Source organism: Larimichthys crocea, unplaced genomic scaffold (genome assembly GCF_000972845.2).
Source record: "Larimichthys crocea isolate SSNF unplaced genomic scaffold, L_crocea_2.0 scaffold27, whole genome shotgun sequence".
Lineage (NCBI taxonomy): Eukaryota > Metazoa > Chordata > Actinopteri > Sciaenidae > Larimichthys > Larimichthys crocea.
Window position 1 is genome coordinate 158,874 of NW_020853563.1, and position 24,871 is coordinate 183,744.

At 38.7% G+C, this 24,871-nt stretch overlaps 1 protein-coding gene across 2 annotated transcripts; it reads right to left on the bottom strand.

Annotated features, from left to right (window-relative positions):
- Positions 1-4,721: 4,721 nt before the first annotated feature.
- On the bottom strand, positions 4,722-23,176 carry nat16 (N-acetyltransferase 16). 2 transcript variants are annotated; one of them, XM_027275976.1, is made up of 6 exons: positions 22,952-23,176; positions 12,517-12,697; positions 7,064-7,289; positions 6,094-6,318; positions 5,541-5,881; positions 4,722-5,413 (listed from the first exon to the last, which is right to left on the bottom strand). In XM_027275976.1, exons 2-6 carry the CDS (start codon positions 12,570-12,572, stop codon positions 5,185-5,187), a joined length of 1,077 nt encoding a protein of 358 aa, XP_027131777.1. In that variant the 5' UTR covers positions 12,573-12,697; positions 22,952-23,176; the 3' UTR covers positions 4,722-5,184. The 2 variants fall into 2 exon arrangements, with proteins under 2 accessions (XP_027131777.1, XP_010753035.1); XM_010754733.3 differs by lacking the exon at positions 12,517-12,697 and having other exon boundaries at positions 22,952-23,174.
- Positions 23,177-24,871: the final 1,695 nt, after the last annotated feature.

The window sequence follows — 24,871 nt, forward strand, 5'->3', positions numbered from 1 at the left end:
ATGACACAACAACAAAAAATAAGTTAATGTGTATATTCATCATATTTAAATGATAACCTTACTTGCTGTTACCAGCAGTCAAACTTAACAAAGGGTCTGTGTGACTGTGAAGAAAATATCCAGCTAATTGTACTGAATTGTTTCTGAGATTATTCTATTACTATTAACTATTACTGTGTGTGCGTGTGTGTTTAGGGTGGAGGATGGCTGCATATGTACATTATTTCATCAATGCTTTTTAAAAGCTTTATCTTCCTTGACATCATCTTCATACAAACAGCGCATAGCTTAAAATGATTGTTGTTTTGTTTTTTTGTTGTTTTCTTGAAATCACAAGAAAATGATTTCATGGTTTCAAAATGAACAGTGCTTTTTCATGGTCGCAATGTTAACAAAACCTGTCCCACTGACTTCTCATGATCATTAGACAAAAATCATATTCACACATGATTAGCACATCCAAATCTGAAGTCATGGCACTCTACCAGAAAATGCTAACTACAAGTTAGGAGTGTTTAGCTGCCAACAAGAAACCTGAGTTCAAGTATCTTGGGGTCTTGTTTACAGGTGAGGTTAAGATGGAATACAGTATCAATAGGCAGATTGGTGCTGTGTCAGCATTCATCAGCATGCTTTACCAATCTTTATTGGTGAAGAGGGACCTAAAGCCTGAAAGCCAAACACTGGATTTATTGGTTGATTTACACTCCAGCCTTTACCTACTTTCATGATGGTCATTGCTCACTTTGGTTTGAGAGAGACTAACTGCCACAAGTCAAGGACCATAAGTCAGCATCTTGTGAATATTAAGATGAAACATGAAATCAACAGATAAATGGGTGCTGCATCAACCGTAATTTAAACAACTCAAGTCAAAGCTCTTCATTTGCCAGTTGATCTACTTTTAGCTTGATTGATTGGTATTGACAGAATGGTATTGCAGACACAAGCATTCTATAAGAGCTTTCTTCACAGAAAGACTCGTTGTGGAACAACTGAGACAGTTGAGAGGGTTTGGGGATCTCCTCCTTAACTTCTCACTTTAAAGGATTTCTGGGCATGTCCAGCCAGGAGGAGACTCCAGTACAGACACAGAACATGCTGACAGGAATACATACCCTTATAAACTGGAACTATTTGGAGGATGGGCCTAATGAAAAGTACGTATGGACTAACTTGCTCCACTGTGACTATGATCATGAAAAGGGATAGATGATGATGATCTATAATCAGCAAGCACACACAACTGTTTACTTACCTACCTACCACTGGAAAACTACTCTTCCATTAGTAATTTAGGAATATTCTAGTAGAAAATGTTTAATCAAACTAGTCTTCTTATTCAACACCAAAGGCACACTATGATTTTTTTTAATATCATAGGGATATTACATATATTACATGGGCTTTACTGCAGTTATGGTAGATTTAAAGTTGGGTAAAGCATTCAACTGCCCAAGAGCCCAAGACCCCAGGGGTTCCTAAAAGCCCCAGAATTACTGTTTACCACCAAGTTTGTGGTAAACAGTAATTGAAATTAGTATTATTTTTTTTTTTTTGGAATACCAGAATATGAGTTCCCAAAGCACACTATCAACTACCATAATAAGGTGGGTCCTGATTTATTTCCTAATTCTGAGGCCTGTCTTAAAGTTTATTCTAAAGCCCAAGATCACATAAGTCACACTACAGGACTACAGGGATACTATACATGATGCCGGGGGGAGGACATAACATCATTTGCCAAATTAATGACAAATGATGTTATGTCTGCTACTGTCAAAGGTTTGTAGCAGTCTTGCCATATGTTAACTAATTATAAGCTGATCATAAGAACAAGGTTCGTGTTATGTTGTGCCAAGATAATAATTCTGTGTTACAATAATGATTTTTATGAAGAAATATATCACAAAGAATGTTGTGAATACTGTGATCACAAGGGAAATTGTGAAAATAGTTACTCCAATAACATTCCAAACTTCCAAATCTTCACTTCACTCCTGGCAGCAAAAAGTAGGGCATAAGTTTAGATGAGTGGTGACTTTCTTTGGTTAAAAACAATTAAGTAAAAAGATAATTATGCTCCCTGCAGTATGTTAAGGATTATGCTATGTCCTTCCTAAAATATGATTATTTTTATTTTTATTTTAAAGTGTCTTGCCTTCAATCATTTCCGTTTTGTAAGACAACAGAGAGGTTTTTCCAAAAAGATATTCCTGTCTGTCACATACAAATAGTCCATGTGTCCTATATATAAGCATGTTTGTGTGTGTGTGTGTGTGTGTGTGTGTGTGCGCGCGCACGCACTGTGCTGTGCTATGGATGTCATTTTGAAGAACTTAAAAAGGTTTTTTAAAGAATTAAAAAAACAACATTTTGGGGGCATACTAGGATGTCACTAGTAGGGATCACATATTATGTATGTGATAATGCAGGTATCCTAGTATAAGAAAATAATGGACAATATGTAGGTGAAGGCCAGAGAATGTTGTGAATGCTAGAGTAATTACCCCTAAGTTCACTATTTTATATATGGTGACACATGGAGTGTCTGTATTGTGCTTATACCATGGCCACTTATCAAAGTAACATCTACAGCAGTCCTAGCAGCTTTTTAAGTCTGTTCTTGGGTACAGCAATTCTTTGAGCTAAATGTTAATGTCAACATATGATAACATGCTCACAATGACAAAATGATGATGTGTAGCTTCTTTAATGTTTATTCAGTTTACCATCAGTGTTTAGCATGCTAGCATTAAGCAAAAGTCATATCTGAGGCTGATGGAATGTCGTTAGCATGGCTACCAATTTGAGCTAAAATTGCCATTGGTTGTAGGGTTATTTTAATGGTGAAAGTTAACTGGTAACATATTGTAAACTATTGTTGCTTTAGTTGCATCTAGTTTCATGCAAAAAAAAAAAAGCAAAAAATCCCTTACGAAAAGAGAAAATATGTTTTGAAGAATGCTATTAATTCCCAAATTAGAGTTCCACAAACTGGAAGAGTCTACTTGTATGACTTGTATGAAGCAATGAAGCTGCTCTGAAACTACATTTGAGATGTCTTTTAACACAAATCAGCAGAAATCAGTATTGTCCTTGGCCATGGTATAATCCACAATATTCCATTCATGTTTAGACCATGAACTAGAAATTTGTTTTTCTTTAACATGACTGCACCTGCTCTGAAAACTGGTCTTGTGTGGTCACTATTTTGAATTATTTTTCAAGGTTTTTGTCAGCTAATATTAGTGATGGTTGGAACATATAACAGTGTATTTCTCCCTGCTCCTCCCTGCTTTAGCTGAAGCCAGTAGTAAACTGCACACAGTAGTCTGTTAAACATTTTCAAGCATTAGCATTGTGTTTGGCATTATGCTAGCGATCTACAAAAGTAAGCCTAGATTTTACTTACAACTTCAGAAGTTAATCATTTCTGTTAATATTTTATTGTTAGCATTTAATGAAATATTAAATTAGTAACATATATATATATATATAATATATATATATATATATATATATATATAATATAATATAATATATATATATAATATATATAATACATACACGCACCTATATATATATAATATATATATATATATATACAGATACACACACACACACACACACACACAGACACAGACACACACACGAAAAGACGCAAAAAGCTAAAACATAAGTTTGACGATAAGAAAGGACAAATTGTCAGCCTGTGACTGAGCATGTTAATTTCACTAACAGGCTTTGTTTGTTGTTTCTGCTGAGATTTGTTGTTGATGTCTCTAAGGTGATACTACTTGGGATGGGATCTGTAAATTACCCCTATTTGATCCTGAACTATTCTTTTTATTCTAACGTAGACACAACCTGTCTGTGTAGTTTTAATAAAGTGCCTTCAGAGTTGTGCAGATTTAGTAACCCAACTCGGTTCATAAACAGATTTTGAAGGTTAGAAGGCTCATATTTATGGAAAGGGTTTAGAGTTTTGACATGGCCTAAGGGTATTTAAATCTTTTCTTCAAAGAATAACTGTTTTTAGGTTTTAGGTTACATCACTGCTACCGGTGTAAGAAAGCTTCCTGAAGTACATCACTCTCATTAAATTCTTTCAGGTCATATGACATACAGAAAGTGGACATAATCAATTAAAAACATCCGTAATTACTGTGATAAAACTTAAATTCAAGCCAGTCTAATGAAGTGATGATTTAACTCTATGGTCACTTTTGAGGCTATAGTTTGTAGTATTGTTGCATTGGACTGCCTTAGGGCCTAGTTATATCAGCACTTATCACAACAACATTTTGGAGCATTTGGAATATTTGTAACATTTCAATATCTTATTAGTTGAGATTACTGTTTCACAAATTCAACCATTTTTTGATAATACATCACTACACCTACTGGTTACTCGTGGTTAAGGTTTTGATGGTTTAGACACAAAAACATCTTGGTTATTCTATGTCTATGAAGTGTTACATATAGAGTACAGTAAAGTAAAGTAAGTTGTAAAGTAAAAATGTTAGGTTGAAATGTTCCAAATATTGAATACTCAATGAAATTCTCAGTTATAAATTATAAATTTTGACAGTGCTGACTCCCCTTGTGACTACTTTTAGGTTAGGTCTCTCTCTTTCTCTTTTTAAAAAAAATAAATAAATCATAAACTTAGGTTAGGTTACGTTTTGCACATAAAAACTGCCAATCCTTTTGAGTCATAAAAATTACTACTAAAAGGTATCCATTTAGTCCCCCTCTTTGTGATTTTTACGGACACTAAATATTAATAGTAATATTTTAAGCTACAATAATGTAAAAAATAACTGCAAAACTGCAAATCTATGGCCTTTCAGATGATACTTAAAAATGACTGTAAAGTTGCATCAACACATCTCTGATACCAATGCTTACAAATGTACTATTTGTCACAGACTTATTGTAGCTGATTACATGATGTGTTCATGATTTAATGTCCACAACCTGTATTTTTTTGTGTATTGTTAAATTGGATGCGTACAAGTTGGCCTTGAAACTACATTTTGTTTGCTTGGTTTCTACATCCTCAATACAGAGGTTTTTTTCTGTTAAGCCTAATTTAGTTGTGTCCATTCTTTGTTGTCTGGACCCTTCATTCCTTTCTGTCTCCTTCATCTTCTACTCTTTTCCATCAACCTTCCTTAACTAGATGACATCTGACTCCACCACGCATTGCTCAGTGTATTCCTTCACCAGCTCCACATTCAAGGTGTTATGGCAGAATTCCACCATGGGCTTCCAGAGCAATGGATCCAGGAACATCTGGCACATCACGTGACCATTCAGGGTGCTGGTGTGGCGCTGCAAGTGGCACAAGAACTGCTGCCGAGCCAGGTCCAAGTCTTTACCAAACAAGTCAATGTTCAGGTAATACCTGGTTAAAAAAAGTGTACCAGTTGTCTAAGTGAAAACTTTTTTCTTTATTTTGAAAATGTATAACTTGTACTCTGTTTCATATGAAGATACATTTTCTTGCCATTAAATAAAGAAAGGACACTTACCAGTCATCTCCAATGGGAACCCTGAATGGGAAGGTACAGAGGCTGGCCACAGTAGGGTTGGACAGATCATCCACCATCCAGTCAATGTCCTTCTTCAGTAGAATGGCCATGTTGCTGGGCAATAGCTTGAATGGCTGCCAGTCTTGAATGATGGTGGCATTAGGAAGGACCTCCTGCATCAGGTCAGTGGTCAGATATAGCCGATGAATAGCTGTATGGTCGAGACGCACTGGAGAAGAGTTGGAGGAGGTAGACAAAGTGGATTGGATGTCCCCATCCAGACCAAGCTCAGACAGACGAAGCTTGAGGTCTTCAGCTCTGAAGCGCACTAGCAGAATACCCTGTAGAGGAGAAATACAATGTGTGAGCTGAGGAAGAATTACAAAAGTAAATACATAGATTGAATGAATAACATTACAAAGTGGTCTAGACCTGCTCTACATGGAAAGTGTCACAAGGTAACGTTTGTTATAATGTGGCACTATATAAATACAATTGAAATTAATTGTAGAGCAAGATAAAGGAACATTTAGTCTGCTTTTGTTGCTGTTACCTGCTTGGTTATGATGCGATACTTCTGGAAATCCTTGGGTCCAAGCTGATCATCACGGGTCAAACGGGTTATTTTGACCTCTGGGTACTTGGATTTGACCAGCTCAGAGCAAAAGCGCAGCAGAACACCTGCCACACCCTTGCCCCTTTCCTGAGGGGCAACACGGAGACCTTCCACCAGCATTGTCTCCCCATCATCAATCACACACACAGACTCTAGAGCAATCTACCAAGTATCACAGGAAAAAGGAAGGACAAAAAGATTACAAATGATCAAAAGGACAATGACATCGACTATACACACAGTCTTGTAGCTAGCAGTGGTACCACACCACTGTGCCAGACTCTCATATTGAGAAGCATGTTGTTTTTGTCATGGCCTATGGGTGATGACTGACGAATTGTGAATCAAGTGGCCAAAATGTATTTTATACCCCTAGGGGCTGAGTGAGGAACTCAGACATCCCGAAAGAGCTCGGAGTAGAACTCTTGCTCCTTCATGTCTAAAGGAGCCACTTAGGATTAGGATGCTGATTGGGCACTCAGAACATGCTGGAGAAATTACATATCCCATCTGCCCTGGGAATACCTTGGGATACCAAAGTTTCCATTTTCCCTTTCAAAAAACTTGGATCAAATTTAACACTTTATAATGATGTGATTCATTTTTCCGTAATGAACAGTGTAAAGGATTACAAATTGAAATTAAGTAAAGACATTACAGATAATATTAATGACTAATAATTACTTTTGCTCATAAATAACTGATTACAGTTTAACTTGTAACTGCGTACACAGGCGCATCTTTATGTGCAGATGTTCTGCCCTCATAAATAAAGGAAGTTGACAAAATTTACTTCATGTATATTATGTATAGCATGCATAATATGCATTAAGTAAATATATGCTAAAGAGAACACTTTGAGCTTGAAAAGGCCAAAAAAAAATCATTCATCATTTATTAATCTTACCACTTTCCCCTGTTTACGGGCCAATATGACTGTGCGGTTAGCTTCCTGCAGCCAGCTGGTGTATCTAGTGGGCAGGTAGTCAAGGCCCCCATAGATGTCCTGGCTCATAGCCATGATCTCATCAAAGTCCTCCTCAGTGGCCACAGTGAACTGAAGGCCTGCTTGGGACAGGGTCTCTGGAAGCTGGGGCATAGTCAGGCTGGTATCAATCTTCATCTTGAAACAACTGATGAGATACAAAGTGCAGGAGAGATTATTGTAGATTGTATTTATATTTCTCAGAGCAGGATGTTATTTTCAACTAGTCAAAAAATTACCAGTCAAAAGTGGACCAGTCAAAAACCTGATCCTACTTTAAAGCAAAGGAGTAAAAGCATTTTACCATTTTCTTAAACCAAGAGCTGTCCCAAGAATAATAAATACAGACACCATTATGTGATTGAGTAGATATATATAGATAGATATGTATAATCAAATTAGTGGCTCTAGACACAGAGGAAAATACTGTGCATTCACAGTGTTTATATGGCTTGGATTAAAGATACTGTAAGCAGTCAATGAAAGCAAAGAAGTGGCACTAGTAAAGCACAATCAGAATGGCGGAAGGGAAGCATGTCCCCATTTATTAACTTCATCCTGGCTAATAATTGTTCTTGTGCCATCAAGTAGTTGCTTCACAATGCAACTCTATGATGTCATGAGGAGATCACAGCTACCTTATAACAGCCCTCACAACTCAGTTCTGTATCCATCAGACTTGAGCAACTATGGATCAGCATATTGTGTCAAGACAAGCTATAATGGACCCTACCGACCTAGAGGTTAGAAAAGGCCAATCAATGCATGTGTGCCATGCCAGCACCAACACACTCATCAATGTAGCCTACACTACCAGCTCTGTATTAGAGACTGAAGTCCAGATGGATGGAGAACATTAAGAAGGGCCAAACCTGAGCAGATGAGAGTTCGGGAAGCATCTGTATTTAACAGCCATTAGAGCTTGGTGTAATAATGAATCATGAATTCAGATAGAAAAATAATTTCTCAAATACAGGCAGTAGGCATCCAAAAGCCAGAGGGCTTTGGTTAAAACCATTAAATAGCCAACATTAACTTGGAACTGAGAAAGAAATATAATGGAAAGGATGAGACTGGTACAGAATTAAACCAGTAGGACAGAAAGAGAAAAACACTGCAGACAAAACATCACCAAAATTTAACTACTGACTATGACACTTTAAACCAGTAGAGACACATCATCATGATTCTAATACACTGAGCAAAGACTGCCAGAGGATGTAAGTATAAGTACAGAGAGATATGCAGTGAAGGATAGATGAATAGATCTGATGGACAAAAAAGCAAAAAACAAACAAATAGAATAAAGCACAGATGAGACAGTATGATGAGAATGTGAGGCAGAAATAGACAAATGACAACAGACACGGGAAGTTGAAAACGGCACCTATCTTACCTATCCTGTAAATCCATTCTCTCAGCTCCTTAATCCAGGCACTAATACCCTCTGGTCCCACTCCACATTATCAAATACTGGTATTTGTCCATAACTTGGCAGATTTTAAGAGACACGATAAAATGATTCATCAAACAGATATGTCTATGCCCATAATACTGTTACTTAATCCTCATATGATACTTTGTATACATACATACATACATACATACATACATACATACATACATAAAACAACTTGTGTGTTAGGTATGCAGGTGGTATGAGGGTCTATCAGGGTTCAGTGAAGATGGTGTTAGCTCTGCAATTTGGAAAACAAAAACCAGATGCCCACTCTTATGAAATATTTAGAATTTAATTAAATTGGGACACAATGCATTAACATAAGATGAGTACAGCATAATCAAATCAAATAAAACAAGCTTGTGTAAAATGAAAATATGCAACATACCATGAGGAGCCATACAAAAGATAAGTGATACAATCTGATAAGATACAACAGAATAAAATAAATATATGGTAGTATACAGTAAATATAATAGTTATGGCTGGTTCCTCAATAGTCTCTGAAATGTCAATAGTTTTTGAATAGTGACCAAATTTTCTTTTCAAAAGCTATCACTGCTAACTCTACAATGCTCTCCATGAGCTACTATCACAAATGTTGCCTCCAGCTGCTACTTTTTACCTGAGTTTAATTCATTCACATATCCCCCAATAAAACTAGGGACTGAAAGCACTCAATAACACTATAGACTGGAAGACAGCATATCAGTTTGAGCACTAAATTGACAACAAATGTATTTCAATTCAATGGTGAATGGATATATAAGAAAGTGAATAACAACACCTTCTCTTATTATGTATTAATATTCTAAGGGAACATCAAGTTAGGCACATACCAAGGCAGCACACTGCTTTTCTGCATTAGGCTCAGCCTTACTAGTTGCCTATTTAAAGAGACCGTTATGAATACAGGTTCAAGAATGGGACTACTTTTAGCCTCCTCTTCTGCATGGACCACATCTGCCCAACTGTCGATGGATGGTTACAAAGAGACAGAGGATTATTGCAACTGAAGGGGCAGAACAAACAGATGGCTACACAGAGACATGGCAGCGTTATACTTAAGGATTTCATGATCACATGGGAGTCATGAAGTAAGGGAGACAGAAAGAGTGGACTCTCATCACATATATCCATCTGCACAGTAAAGTAGTAAATGGTGGGCAGCTGTAAACATCAAGATTTAGAAGCTCCTAACAAAGCAAGAAAGAAAGATTCCACTTAAAGTCCGGCATCCAGACACTGCAAACCCAGGAAAGAGAAGGGTCTAACTGAGGCCAGAGCCAAACCACCTATAAGTACATCCATATGGCGCCTTCCAAGAATCAATTGTCATGCCAGAGAGCAGCAGAAAGAGGCTATGGCAGAGAAATGGAAAGATGGGTTTACAATGTTCCATTGGCAGATAGAAGAGGTGGCTAAAAATCCTGCCAGGGGCAGAAGATGGACTCAGGAATGGTAGCAAGTCAAGACAAATGAAAGCACAAGAGAACTCACAGGGTCAACGACCATTGTAGGACTCAAGGTGCAGTCTGCATGGATGACACAGCATACAACGAGCAATTTGAAGAAGTTATGTAAAGCAGTATCAGTGCTATAGAGCATTATCCACAAAGTGCAAATGTTAGACTCTGCAATATCCTGTCTACACAACAAATGTACCCTACTATTAAAGGAACCATGAATCTTCAAGAGTGTCTGAGGATGCTGGTGCAATAACAAGTGACAACGTCATAAATAAAGAATACTTGGGGTTAGGGTTGGAGACATACTAGGGGCTAGAAGAAAAACGAGAGTCAAGACAAAATAAGCCCCAGTGGTAAAAGGCACTGAGGGCCCAAGTAAATAAAGTGGCTTCAGCAGATGACAGGAACTATGTGCAGAATCTCCAGAAAGACTTTAAGAAAAGCAAAAATATTTGCACATCTTCACATTCTGGGGCCTCTTCAAGCTTGGGAATGACAAACACCAGCCTTTTCTGAGATTGTAATACTTCATAAAAATGAATAAAGAGCTGCTCCACTGATCTTTTCACAGTTCTGTGTCTGAACATGGCTTTCTCCCTTTCCCTTCACTCAGCTGTCTCATTTAACATGCCCACAAGATGCCAAGTGTTCAACTTGAAAAAGGCTCACATGGCATGATAAATATTTTATCTAGTTCAGCATACTATGGTTTAAGCTTAGAGTAGAATACTAGTTATATAATACCATTAGAGCACTTGGTCCATTCGTAGAGCACAATTGTTTCCATAAAAAATGGAGATAGATATGCTGATCCAAAAAAAGTGAAAAAATTAAAGTTTTGACAATTACTTTTATTTCAAGATCTAGTATCCTTAAAACTATTAAACCACAGCTCCCCTAGGGGTAAGATAATAATGTAAGCTATTAGCACTATACACATGCTTCTGAGTGTGGCTGCAAGTGAAGCCCAAGAGCATCCCAAGTGTGGATAGCAACATAGATTCAAATGAAAGCACATCAGTTCCAGACTTTGACTGAAATGTGTCTGGTGGAGACGGGGTGGAACATATGCTACACCTTTCACAGGAATATTGAAATGTACAGAAATGCTCAGTGCTTCATCTATACTTGCACACTTATCTGTACTTACTTGAAGGCATTCCTCGATAAACATAGTGTCTATGGAAAGACAGTCATCAACAAAGGCACTATGAACATAATATGCCAACTGCCAAAATACTACCCAACATAAAGATTCATCTCCGTGTATACAATGGATCAAATTTGTCATTTGTAAAAAACAACAAAAAACAAAAAAACAAACAAAAACATTTGTGTAACTTCATCATTCTTTGTTTATTCTTACTTAGTTGTTGTCACTGCACTTATTTTATTATAATCCTTTTTCATTAGCTCAGTCTGTGTTGTGTTTATATTAGCACTCTCTTGCAGCTCCCTTAGGGGAGTTGTTGGTTTGTAGAGGCTAACAGAGAACTGCTAGACATGTTCCAATAATCTATCAATGGGCCATGTGAGCTGTAAGGGCATTTGTAGTGAAAACATTGTCTGGTCACTGCAGACACACACACGTACACACTGTGGACACTGGTATTTTTCCATCATGCTTTGATGCTTTGAGATGAGGTGTCAGGCTTGGCTGGGAGGCCTGGTCCTGCCAATGAGAGCAATGCTGTTTTGTTTTTGTGCTTCTGTCTGCCGCTCTCTCTCTCTCTCTCTCTCTCACTGATTCATTCTTCTCCTATTCACTCTCCCATGCTCTTGCTTCCTTCCTCTCTAAGGCTGGCAGTGTACTCCAAACAAAATTAAATTTGGCACATTTAGACTGTTAAACTGCCATCAGATACGCCACTGTGAGCAAATGCCAGTATGCTCACTGCAGACTGGGCTCATTAAATGATGCCCATGCCAGGTGGGGGATCTTTGGAGTTATGGTGTGAAAAAACACAATAGAAATTCAAATAACAAAGTCAAGAAAAGTCAAGGGCGACAGTCAAGAAAGTCAAAATAATTTACCACAAAAAAATAATAAGCATTTTGCATTTGCTCACATGACAGCAGTCAGGAGTCATGGTTACAATTTATTAAACACAGTGTTTTGGGGTAAGAAGAATACAAAATAGCACCAACAATGACCACAAAGAACAGCTGAGAGTGTTTATATTTATCTTCAATCTATGATTGATGATTGACTGAGTTTTAGTAATGCCTGCATTACATTATGAGACAAACTCAAATCTCAAGAAGTAGTATCATAAGTATTACATAGTGTAACTCCAAAGATTAAATTGATATTATAGCTACGACACACTGATGACACAGCAAATCTGATCTATTTGGAGTATGCTGCTACAGAACAGATAGGACCATCATACTGAAAAGAATAGGTCTCTTCAGCACCTGAATAATACAAAACCAAAGGAACACACCATGTCTTCAGTAGATTATCCTGGTCAAGGGATGTGAACATGGACACCAAAATCATTCATGTCTCCTGGGTAGATCCTTGGCTCCAGTGCTTCATGCCAGTAGGCTCCATGCTGACGTAAACACATAAGCATACCACTCTGTTGCGCGATAGCAGGATCCATTTTTCCCACGCAGCCCCGCCTATACATGAAACAAACCATTGACACACAGGCACCAGAAAATGATTAGTTGGTAAATTTGTCAATAATCACTCTGTGCTTGTTGCCATGAAAATAAGACAACTATGCGATATACTTTGACATTTACACTAATGGCTTCAGTGTAGGATTTGTTATGCCTTAATAAAATGCATATGCACAGAATTGCAGCAAATCTACATGTTTCTATGCATCAAACCCCAAAATTGAAATGATATTCTGCAGTGAGGCTGCAGAAGGCTTTTGAGTTACATACATGTCACTTTGGTGTATTTGTTTTAATTACATAAAATCAACCACAACTGAAATTTCCAATGTATTTATTAACAAAGCTAATGGCATGATGCCAGTAGGGGGAACACAGCTTACCAACAGCTAATTATTTAGGGTATCAACTCCAAAAAGTATTGTTGCAACAGAGACACACTCATGTTGATGACAAATGATCACACACTCTATTATGTCTTAGTGTGACTGTAAATTGAAAACATGGGGTCTGCTCTTCTAAAATGCCCTTGAGGAATGATGTACAGTTAAATCTTAACCTTCACATTCCAGGGCACATGGTGGCCATTCATTATGGCAATATGGATGACTCTATTGCCAGAAATTATAGAGACAGAGGTCATGGTCAATGGCAACCTTTAGATTTATTGGTATTGAAAGAGTTCATCCCACTCCGAGGTGACCCCCATTTTTTCTTTAAAACTTTGGCTCACATTGAATGACTGATTGACAAACTGTGAAATGTGAATCAGTTATTGACATGTTTTATTTTTTATTTTTTTTATATTCAATATGGGGATTAGACCTGTATCAAAATATTATGCTCTCCTTTTTACTTTGGGATCAACAGTACTATTGAGCTGTAGCCCACTATGCCAATGAAATTTGGTGATAGCTATAACCTGAATTCACTCACAGCACTCAGATCCTTAGTGAAAGTGGTTTTACTCACAACAGCCACAAAACGTTTTTTCTATTTTCTCTGCACAATGCATTTATTCCCTTTTCATTTCATTCAATAAAGAGTTAGTGAAGAGGGAAGAAAAAATCCTTGAGCTAAAAACTTAAAAAGACATTTGTACCAAGTATATCAGCTAATATCCTTTTTCAACTTTCTAATCATTCATTTTGGACTTTTGGACTTTTTGTTTCATCTACTTGCTTCCCGGGTGATGATAATTAAGGAAGGTAGACACTTTTCTACAAGAACTTGTTGGCATAATAACAAGTAAAACACTCAAAAATAGTTTGTGTTTATCTCTATTTATATTCATTTATTTTAAGAGCAGAGTATTTGATCTCTTTTTAGCTACTATATGTACAAATGTTTTTATGCTCATTTGCAGTTCTCTTCACTGCCACTGTCTTCCATGTCAGCTGGGTCCATTCTTGAAGGGACATGGTCTATGTTTTATGGCTGGTACTGGACCTGGGGAATTGGTCTTTTCCATAGAAATAAAAGAAAGAAAAAAGAAAAAAAGATGTATAGGGGAGTTGATTAGCTCAGTTGGCAAGCATCTGCCCCATGTAGGGTCAGCAGTGGCCCAGGGTTCGAATCCAACCTGCGGCCCTTGTCGACCGACCTGCTGCATGTTGTTCCCCATCTCTCTCTCCCCACATTACTGTCACTCTTCAGCTGTCTCTATCAAAAGGTTGAAAAGGCCAAAAAATATCTATGTATAAATGTAGATGTATAAGGTGGTCATGTGACCCGACAAAGATGACAGCTTTAGAAGAGGAGCTCCGGTCAATCGTGCACGAAAATGTTTTTATTCCCCGCATAGTGGCTTGGAATTAAAATTTCACACAACTAAGGAATGCAACATTTTTACCAGAGCTCGAAAATCGCCCGTATTATGCTATTAATTTTGATATTGTAATCAACTACAAAAAAAGAAGAAAAAGAAGCTATTTAAAATGTATGTAAAATGCATTACACCACATTTTGATCATTGGTTTCTCTGAGCAGTCACTGAACCACTTCAGCATGTGCTTGATGGTTTAAGGCCACCACCTGTATAATGTAGCACTGGTCATGAATAATGCGTTACTTGAGGCACTATGCATAATGCAGAATAGGGCAGTATGGGCTTACCAATTGCTGCAGTTGCTTTCTTGTATGCACTCCATTTATGTGCTGAAATATGTGCCACCAGAAACTGAATTTGAATCATTTATATTTGAATTTGATTTGTTTAATTTGAATAATTGCATTAAAAAACTGAATTTGAATCACATAATTTGAATTTGTATTGTTCAATTTGATTCATTCCATTGAAAAACTGAATCTGAATTGCAATTTGAAATGTATTAGTTTGGAACTGAACATTTAGTCCTTACAATTCAATTTCAGTTCTCACAATTCAAATTCAATTTTTAGTGACAAACGGGTAGCTGAGGCAGAGCAATTGAGCACAGATACACAGGATGCCTCTTCAGCTAATCAGCACCTATGTTTCTGAGAATTATGTGATTCTGAATTTGAATCACATAATTCAAATTCAGTTTTTTAATGCAATTATTCAAGTTAAGCAATTCAAATTCAAATATAAATGATTGAAATTCAGTTTCTGGTAGCACATATTTCAGCCCTTATCCCTTCATGGTGTACCACTTTTAAACTGCAAACCACAGCGGTAAAGCAGGAAATAATATCCATTGTACTTTTTTCTATTCTTCTCATTTATTTTATGTTCTGTATCATGAAAAAATCAAATACAGTGGTCCCTCGTTTATGGCGGGGGATACATTCTAAAAATAACCCGCAATAAACGAAATCCACAAAGTAAGTTTTACAATTATTATACATGTTTTAAGGCCGTAAAACCCCTAACCACACACTTTTATACACCTTTTTACACGCATTTTGTACCATACTCTCTTAGTTAATCAGGACGCAGAACACATGTGCGGTTCTCCCTTAGCCAATTTAGGACGCAGAACACAATGCGCGTTCATACTGTACAGTACGCTGTAAAAAAAAAGCATGCACAATTACACTGAAAAAATCCGCTAAACAGCGAGTCCACAAGGGAAGACTGTAGTCCAATTTGACACAACTTGGACACCAAATTCTGTCTGCTGTCTGCAGCTGTTAGTTGTGGCACTGCTCATCAGAATCAATCAAAAGCATTCATGATAATACTGAGCTCAGCCACACACACACACATTCACACACTAACGTCACAGCCATCGGGAGCTTTTTGGGGTTCACTATTTTGCCTATTGACAGTTTGACTGAACTAGGGGAGCTGAGAATTTATAGTTGAAATTATGATGTGGTTGCAAACCTCATCCAGTGTTTAAGACATTTAAAGTTGAGAATTAAAATTAAAGTTCTTTTTCACTACTTTGGAATATATCTGGGTAAATGGCTTCATTCAGTGTCTCTCCCTCCCCTCTGACACCGTGAGTCACTATGGTTACGGGGACGCCCGAAACTTCTTAATAAGAAGTTTTTGGTTAGTATGACTGTACAAAATCATGAATGTGCTGTTTGTTTGATGTTTCAGTTCAGAAGTTTCAGTTTCATTTCATAGATTCATTGAAAAGACAAAAAGAAAAGTGTTAGTAGAACAGCTGTTCAGATCATCCTCCTGTAAAACACTGTTGGTCAAGTATTTAAACTTGTGGAGTGGAGCTGAAATCATTGTTATTTCTTCAGCAAGTGTCAAGTAATGTAACATGTAATATGTTTCATAAATTGCAAATGGGGAATATGATTGGCTACATCTGGAAAAACATTTCAGTCAAAAGATTTTTTTGGGTTTAATCCATGAAAATTCCCCATTTCAGTGTCTGTGACACATTTGAGTGCCCATTTGTTCTTACCTAACATATAAATCTTCACAAATAATCAACAAGCATCATAAATCCTAACTACCTAACCTTGACTGTTACGGCTTGAATAGAGCTAGAGTAATAAATCAGCCCAACTCTATTTAAGGTTTCTACGTTTTGAGAAATTTGTTCATTCTCTATGTTGTAGAGAGTTTAGATTAATACCACTCTTGTGTATGCAAATTTAAAGGTGTGTAGGGTTGCCCTTACTCTCCTCCATCCTTCCATGCATGTATGAGAATCTACAGTTGTTACAGGAATTTTAAAGAAAGACCCTTAAATAAGGAGGATCGGATTCAAAACATCAAAGTTTAAGTTGAATTTATTGTTCTTGTACAAGAGGAGTGTTTCACAGTGCAACACACTAAAGGGGTTACAGAGAAAAAGGTTCCCTGAGGAGCTCTGACAGTTGGTTCTTATACATTTCCCTAAAATCGGGCTGTCTCAACCCCTGCAAATTGTTAAGACAATTTGCATATATAGCATCTAAACGAGTAGCCAGTATGTCCCCAATCTAGATCTCGCCTCTCTGACCTGTCCCTGACCCTCATTCTGTTCTGGAATCCCTCTAACCTGAACTTTACCTTATCCTGCCAGTCTCAGCCAAACAGCAATAAAGGGAAGTGCCCTCAAGACATGTAATAAATAGGAACAAACATCATATAATTTAAAACATCTAAACAGCAGTGTAACCCTAACAACAGTGACCATGAAACTTGCCAAAACATGAAAGGCGCTATCTGGAACTTAGTTTAGTTTATCCATTCTGGGCTACTGTAGACAGTTACACACAGTTATGAATATTATATTAGGATGACTGTGGCTCAGGAGGCAGAGTGGATTGTCCTCTAACCAACTAATGAGAAGACTGGTGGTTCACTCCCCAGCTCCTCCAGTCTACAAGTCAAAGGGCAAGATACTGAACCCCAGATTCGGAACTCCTGAAGGCTGTGCCATCAGTGAGTGAGTGTGTCCTGATCTTATGAGCAGTTGGCACCTTGCATCTCAGCCATTGCCAGCAGTGTATGAATGTGTGAATGAGATGTGTTGTGTAAAATCGCCTTGAGTGGTCAGAAGGAAAGAGGAAGGTGAGATATAAGTACAGGTATAAGTACCATCGATCACACTGGACAATATGGAACTACAACCAGCAACCAGCTAGCTTAGTTTAGCACAAAACTAGTCAGGCTTTGTCAACAAAGGAGCTCTGTGGCACAGAGGAATAATATGTATCAGTGTATGGATGAAGTGTGTGTATCTAATACACACACTTCATCTTTAACACTTCATTCCAAGTATATGTGGCTGTGTAAACCTGGTGTTCCTAAAACCAGGTTTCTTGTTTAGCAGGCGTTTCAGAGATCTGGATTCTGTTGTTGTGAAGGGGGAGGAGGGGATGGGTGTGGGGGATGGGTGGGGGATTATGTGTGTGTCATTACACCCACCAACAGCTGTGGGTGTAATAAATATGATGAAACAGTGTCAGTGAGAGTTGAGGGGACAACATGAATGGTTTTATCTTTTGTATTTTGTACCTGTTCTGTCCAGTAAGGTGAAGAATCTCTCTCATCCTGCACACACACACACACATGCACATGCACGCACGCTTACTGACGAAGCCCTATTTGACTTTGCAGTAGTTCATCATGAGTCAGACCTATCTGCAAACAATAAAGCTGCTCAGGCAGACAACGTTATCCTCTACCTCCTCCTGGTCTCCTTCTTGCCTCCTCCCAACCCTCCACGTCCTCCTAGCCTCCTCTTGACCTTTCACCTCTTCCTTGCCTCCTTCTATTTTAGTCCCATTTTGAATCCCTCCTCCTCATCTCCTAAATTCCTCCTAGCCTCATTCTTCAGCTTCTCTTAACACCCCCCACGTCCCTCCCTTTCCTACCTCCCTCCCCCTCCTCTGCTTCTCTCCTGCTTTCCTAAATCTATCCCTCCCTTCTCTCTCGTCTCCTGTCCTACTCCCCCTGTTCTCCCTTCTGCACTGCAGCACCTATACAGTCATTAATCTCCAATGTCCCTTCAGTGTGACCCACAATGTGTGTGCATGTGTGTGTGTAAATGTCACATTAAGACCCTCCCTCTGAAAAGTCACATGTGCTACTAAAGGCAGATTTATAGATTTGTGTTACTAACCGTTGGTAACGGACATAAAATTGTGTTTACTAATGAAATCCTGCACAGTAAAAAAAGACGTGTATTAGTTCCCAAGCTGTTGGGATCCATGCACAAGCATTTCATTTGTGTAACTTATCTGAGTCAGTACTACATACTAACACACTCTTTTCTTATTTGGGCGCTTGCCATTTACTTTTCTTGTCACTTTATATGATTTATGCAGATATATTTTAATGCATCTAATTTATTTATTTTGGATTACATCCTTCAAACTGAATAAGGACACACATTTTGGAGAGCATAATGCTTAGCTCTGTGCCTCCAATGTCACTGTAGTACAAGAGAAGCTTATTGTTATCAAGAAAATGTACACACCAGGTCATTGGGTCTTAAGTTGAAATCTGGAATGTCATGACGTAACAGTGTCATCTCAGCCTGTTTACACATTCCTTTTCAACATCTTCATGTGTTCAAATTCACACTTTTCCTGTGATGCCCTCCTAGTAAAGCCTCTATCCCTATTGAACTATTTCTTGCTTAATCAAACTAATACTAGTAGTGCTATTATAATTCATAGATTTAACAAGTTAGTAGTAGGGATTCATATTATTCATCACCTGTAAAAAGTTTCTCAGCTGCTGACCACATATGACAGCAGCATCAAAAACAGTGAACATATCAGTACAAGCAAAAGACATGAAAGCATCAGTCAGATAGTCATAACACTATAACATTAGACTTTAGATGTTGCATGACAACACACATTTCAAACTAAACCGAGCGTAGTATGTGCAGGACCATGTCCCCGTCCCCTGTTTGCACGTAGAAGCTGGACTGTGTGAGTAAATGTGTTGACAAAAGTAGAAAGAATAGGATGTCCATGTTGTGCTTTCCTATTTTTTCTCTCCCTTCCATGATTAATACAATAATGCCTCCACGCTTTCAATTCCAAATACCAAACTGTCAAAGGACATCAGATCACATCCAAACCTCTCTCTCTCTCTCTCTTGCTCTCTCACTCTGTCCCCTCCCCTCCCTTCAGCAGCTATAAGATCTTTCAAGTAAACAGAAAGTATTTCATTCGTCAGTCTCCACAATAAAAGAATGTTGCGAGAGAAAGAGCTTATGTTGAGAAACCCAATTTTCAATAACTCTGCATGTCCTCTCTTTTAGCCTCTTTGAGCGTATTGTTTTGATTTTACGACCCACAGATTCTGCTCTCATTAGCTGGATTAGAAGAAGAAAAGATTCACTTATTTACTATTTTTACACATATAGGCCTTATATACAACCATATACACAAAGGGCTTATAGACACAAAAGGCCGCCGTATAGCAGTGCCCTGGGAGCAGTTAAGAGGTTCAGTTATAGAATATGTGTTTACTTTTAGTAAGAATGATGATTTATATAATGTGAAATGTTTTTCCCTACTGTTGTGTTTCACAAAAAATCAAACTAAACAAGACCCAAAGTCAGAATAAGACTCGAAAGGATTGAAAAATTGACAAAATGACAGATGACTTATTTGCCATATCAATTTTATGAGGTATCTTGTATCAATACAACACAAAGATGATTATCATTGAGATTTTGATAAACTAAGTATGCTTGTTCCTGTCCCTCCATTTTGTGCACTCTCATGTAGTGTAGTGTGTCCCATTTTTATTTAGTATGAAGGGGTAGTGGTTATCTAGAGTCCAGATGGTCCACCAAATGGAGCATTTCCACATGCATAGTCAAATCAAGTGTGAAAAGACATTTCCCAGAATGCATTGCAAATGTGGCTGAGGAAAGGACAAAATGTGTACACAGATACACGTCTTCATATTACATAAATGTTCAATTGTGTACATTAAGTGTTTTAGAGTATGTTACTAATTCTTTATGATGGATGCACTAGTCCAAATGACTAGAGGCTTTTCATAACTCTGACTTAAATGTTCCTGCACTACAGCAACTGGAACTGGTGCAGAGTGAATTATCTTTACAACTATTGGATGGACTGACATGAATCTTCATGGTCCCCAGAAAATTCCCCAGAACTCTACTCACTCTAGCGATCCCTTGTTTTATCTAGCACAACTGGGGGGGGGGGATAGACACACAATGTAAGAGGTGAGACTTTGACTTTACACATCCTTATACACAAATGTTTTGTCAAAAAGTGTTAACATGTGCAGTATGCCAGACTAAGACCCTACTGAGCCTGGGACTTGCTCTAAAGGCTTGAGAGGTGCCACACCGGGGGCACTCCCAGTGTGTCCTTGAACAAGGCACATGACCCCTTACTGCTCAGGGCACTTTGCTCTGCAGCAGACACACAGCTCTGACATCTCTGAACTCTGAATTCAATATGTGTATGTTTCTGTGTATGCTTAGATCTGTATGTGTAATAGCTGTAAAGAAAATAATTTCCCCAAGTTAATACCAGTTTTATTATTAAGCTCAGCAATTAAAGAATAGCTGAGACCTTTGATACCTTCACAGCACTGCTGCAGAATGGACATTATGACCTTAAAGTAAACCATCATGCTCGTTCTCACACCATATAAACTGAATAAAGGCAAACCATTTTTTATACTGGCAGTATTGTGGGCTTCATGCTGAACTTCATTTACTGTTTTAACTAGATTTGAATGTGTTAGTAACAATATTGGACTTTTGTGCCATTTCAGCACCAGTTTCTTCTCAGATCTGGTGTCCTTTCTAGTCCTATTAATAGTCAGTCAAAAATTCTCCAGATCTCATACTCTCATAACTAACAACTAAGGTATGTATTCACGGTCTGTCATGATCTCATTTCAGTATGATAAAATGAACATAGACGTATTTACATGCTGAAAACTGGTAAATACAGTAACACCATATATGACATCAATCCCAGTCTGGGAGGTTCATGTTTCAGCCTATCTAGTACAAATTAAGCCCTGGTGTCTGTAGCTGAAGGGTTTGAAAAATAGAACTCTAAATATAGAAACATCCCTAATATCTGCAGACTCCATCCTCATCTTCACCTGCCATAAGGTGTTTTTGTTTTGTTGGCCAAATTAAGTATATCTGAGGGTGAAAATGCACCCCTGAGAGTTTATGATGCACAGAAGATAAACCTGATTTTTCAGAATCAGAATCAAAAATTTGTGTAAAAATGTGTAATGGTGGTGAGGCCATTGGTTTTTCATCTTGTTTTATCTATAAATGCATTAGGTAATATTAATTGATGTATAATACACAAGAAAAACAAGCTGATTAATGAGCTTGCAGTTTCATTTTCTCTCTCAATCAGCCAACTAACTAATTGATTAATCAACTTGTTTCATTAATCAGCTTTAATGTGATAAAGAACGTAAAATAGGTTCTAATCTCACTATGAGGTTATCTGGTTCGAGTTAAACTGGACTGACTGGTTTCCAGTCTGGATCCAGTTGAGCTGGACTGACTGGTTTCCAGTCTGGATTCAGTTGAGCTGGACTGACTGGTTTCCAGTCTGGATGCAGTTGAGCATAACTGACTGGTTTGCAGACTGCATCCTCACCTGCCACTGAATGAGGTGTTTCTGATATTTTGTCCACCCTCTGAGACAACCAAAATAAATATCAGAACAGAATCTGTTTCAGTGTTTTTGCATTATATTTGTCTTTTGTATTTACTTTGTAATTGTGCACAGTCTTGTAGTTCATTAACTGATTTTTTAATATTGTTATTATTATCGTATGTTGTATTACAGGAACAGCTAAACACATATGATGAATGAATTGGACTACAGTGAATATGATCTTATGACATTACTACCATATTGTAATGCTGCCATAATTATATATGCTGTATGCAGTGTGTTCAAATGGCACCAGCAGTACCATGTTGGAGTCCAGGAACATTTGTGACGCTAGAAGAATTTTTCAAGGTTTCAGCTCCATACTGAGCAGTGGTTTGTGTCGTCATTAGTGATACCACCGCGATAACCGAGCCGAGAAGATGAAGAAGAAAGCAAATAATCCGACAAGGTCACACTCCTGTCATGATTGAGAAGCCTACAACACGTTGAAGTATATTACATAATAGCACTGCAGATTAAAATCAAACAATATAAAAAAAAACCCGATACGTCACAATGAACCCAGTGGGCCTACTGAACACCGCACGCGCTCTACTATCCATATAGGGATGTTATAGGCTGGTAATTTCCCTTTAGACAATCTATAGGACAGCACGGAGCCATCCGTTATCTAACCGGCAGCCGCTCTCCAGCCGTCTGCTCTGCGGGTCTTACCGCGGATGATGGCTGGCGGCGGTGTCCCTGGTGTGGCTGGTCGGAGGAGACGGGATGGGAGACAGTATCACGGCTGATGCACGAACTGCACAGTTCCGGTGATGAATGAAAGACACAGACCGGCTCTGTCGATGATCCACTGGAGACTCAACACGAAGCACAAGCCCCGCCCCTCCCAGTTCTTACGTCAAGCCCCCGTACTGGACTCACTGGAGTGGCTCAGCATCACCGCAGCCCTCCCCCTCTGCTATCTGTGGTGTGCGTATGTGTGTGTGTGTGTGTGTGTGTGTGTGTGTGTGTGTGTGTAATAGCTGTAAAAAAAATAATAATTTTCCCAAGTTAATACCAGTTTTATTATTAAGCTCAGACACTCACTGAAACGACCTTTTCTAACTGTCTAATCTGTAATCTGTGGTAAATATGTTCAGCTGTACTCGAGTATTTGTTCTGATTACATTACTTCTGATCAGAAAGAGTCGACAACTTTGCTAACAGCCAATCATCAACCAGGTCACCAACAGCAGACCCAGCAGCAGCTAATATCACTGACTAGTCCAGCAGCAGTCAGCCCAGAACCAGAACCAGACCCAGCAGCAGCTGATATCACTGACTAGTCCAGCAGCAGTCAGCCCAGAACCAGAACCAGACCCAGCAGCAGCTAATATCACTGACTAGTCCAGCAGCAGTCAGCCCAGAACCAGAACCAGACCCAGCAGCAGCTGATATCACTGACTAGTCCAGCAGCAGTCAGCCCAGAACCAGAACCAGACCCAGCAGCAGCTAATATCACTGACTAGTCCAGCAGCAGTCAGCCCAGAACCAGAACCAGACCCAGCAGCAGCTGATATCACTGACTAGTCCAGCAGCAGTCAGCCCAGAACCAGAACCAGACCCAGCAGCAGCTAATATCACTGACTAGTCCAGCAGCAGTCAGCCCAGAACCAGAACCAGACCCAGCAGCAGCTGATATCACTGACTAGTCCAGCAGCAGTCAGCCCAGAACCAGAACCAGACCCAGCAGCAGCTAATATCACTGACTAGTCCAGCAGCAGTCAGCCCAGAACCAGAACCAGACCCAGCAGCAGCTGATATCACTGACTAGTCCAGCAGCAGTCAGCCCAGCTCAGCGTCTGTCTTTCAGCCTTCTATTTCACCAAGCTCTCACCAACCACTAAAAGTCAGTCCCACATTCAGATTGTGATGACCTGGTGACTTGTTTATGGTGTACCCCACCATCTTAACAGTGTAAAACCTCTAAACTTTCAATTAAATATTAACTAAAATAGATAAAAGCTGTAGATTGTCACATGTAATATAGTAATGTGCACTGCCCTTCATTGTCCATAAAATGGATGTCCGTGTGAAATCCTATATTTACATGTATATATACACCAAAAACACTATATTGATACTATGGACTACAAACTCACTACCCTGTGAATGCCATCAAGCAAGCTTGAAGAAGTAATATCTGATTCAAGAAATTCTTCTTTTCTATACCGCTCATCAAGTTAGCGGGGGGTTGGCAAAGCGGAGGGGGGCGGCGGACAGACTGATCCCAGGCGGCAATCTAGGACTAGGGCGCACGGCCCATCTCGGGCGCATGGGTGGACGTCAAGAAGAATTTCTTGAATCAGCGCTTTGCCAACCCCCCGCTAACTTGATGAGCGGTATAGAAAATTACCGAGGTTTTTTTCTTTTTCGGGCGCTCGTGCGCCCCTCACGGAGACTGCGCCCTGGGCAGTCGCCCACATTGCCCATAGCTAAGACCGGCCCTGGGTTCAGGTTTCCTTTTATCTATAGCACCATCAGTATATGGAAACAGAATGAAGCAGATTAAGACCGTCTTTTGTTGTTGTTAAAGAGTAAGCAGTGTTTTTCTGCTCTCTCTGGTAGAAAGGTCTGTTTCAACTCTAACCT